This window comes from Chrysemys picta, chromosome 15, assembly GCF_011386835.1.
Source record: "Chrysemys picta bellii isolate R12L10 chromosome 15, ASM1138683v2, whole genome shotgun sequence".
In the NCBI taxonomy this organism is placed as follows: domain Eukaryota; kingdom Metazoa; phylum Chordata; order Testudines; family Emydidae; genus Chrysemys; species Chrysemys picta.
In genome coordinates, this window is record NC_088805.1 from 15,371,167 (window position 1) to 15,372,534 (window position 1,368).

The following is a 1,368-nucleotide window of genomic DNA, read 5'->3' on the forward strand; positions in this document are numbered from 1 at the left end:
TAGTGGAGATAATTATCTCCGCAATGTCTGGGACCTTGCCTCAGGAGTGCAGGGCATAGGAAGAGGCTAACAGTTGGATACAGTAATTGAAAGGGAAGCATTTTTCAACAGACGGGGCACCCAATTTTCTGTAACTCCAGCCATGCAAAAACTAAGTAAGGTCTTGCATCTGAAGAAGTGAGGTTCTTACCCACGAAAGCTTATGCTCCCAGTACTTCTGTTAGTCTCAAAGGTGCCACAGGACCCTCTGTTGCTTTTTACAGATTCAGACTAACACGGCTACCCCTCTGATAAGTAAGGGTTCTCAGCTATGGCTCCAAGGTACAATGAAACCACTAATCAGATGACACTCATGACCTCAAAGACTAGCTGCATTTGTTTAGTAGCGCCATGTACAGCTCGGAGCATGGACGCTGGCAGCTGTAGTAAGCTGTTATTGATGAGAGTTCGGTGCAATACCTCTGTCAGATGTTTTTCCTGATAGCTCTCAGCACGTGCACCTCTGAAGTCTGAGTCAGGCCCCAATCCTCAATTCTTACTCCTCTAATTAGTCCTTACACAGCTAGCCCCATTGTAACATTAAAGTCATTGAGAATATGCACATTGGTCATAAATATTCACAGCAATAGTTGGACTCCAAGCTCCATTGTCATATGGGGAAAAAAAACTCAAACTGAATGAAAATTGGCGATCATACCCATTTAGCTCTGAAATCTTTTCCTTCCTTCTGCATTGGCAGTTTCTAGAATTCAGCTGATGTTAAACATTCTCCTTAATCCTCACAATGAGTTTCCTTGTCTTTTAGGTCAGCCAAAGGCATCTCCTACCGTGCACCTCTTCCCTCCATCCTCGGAAGAGATAAAAACAAAGAGCAAAGCCACACTGGTGTGTCTGCTGGGCAGCTTTTACCCAGGGTCAGTCCAAGTCACCTGGAAAGCTGATGGCCAGCAAATCTCCACTGGAGTGGAGACGACCAAGCCATCCAAACAGAGTGACAACAAGTTCATGGCCAGCAGTTACCTGTCTCTGGATGCATCAAAGTGGAAGACCCATGAGACCTACACCTGCCAGGTGACACATGATGGGAAGAGCTTCGAGAAGTCTCTGAAGAGCTCAGAGTGTTCTTAACAGGGGGCTCCGCTGGTTCCCGTGTCAGTCACTAGAGAGTTTCCCAGGGGATCCAGGAACCATAATGCTGATTTCCAGCAAAACTGCTTCCTGTTTTATGTGATCCCTTTGATACCCACTGTTATTCCCATGTTCCCACTGCTCTCGCCCCTCTGCATTCCCTGGAAATGTCCTTCCTGCTTCAGCCTCTGATGCAGCCTTGTTACGCTATTAATAAAACCAGAAACATTCAGCTATCGC

The 1,368-nt window shown here is 46.3% G+C and overlaps 1 gene segment (V, D, J or C); it reads left to right on the top strand.

Annotated features, from left to right (window-relative positions):
* Positions 1-406: 406 nt before the first annotated feature.
* Positions 407-1,128, top strand: LOC101950432 (immunoglobulin lambda constant 1-like). The segment is given in 2 exon segments: positions 407-425; positions 806-1,128. Coding segments are annotated over 2 exon segments (342 nt in total).
* Positions 1,129-1,368: the final 240 nt, after the last annotated feature.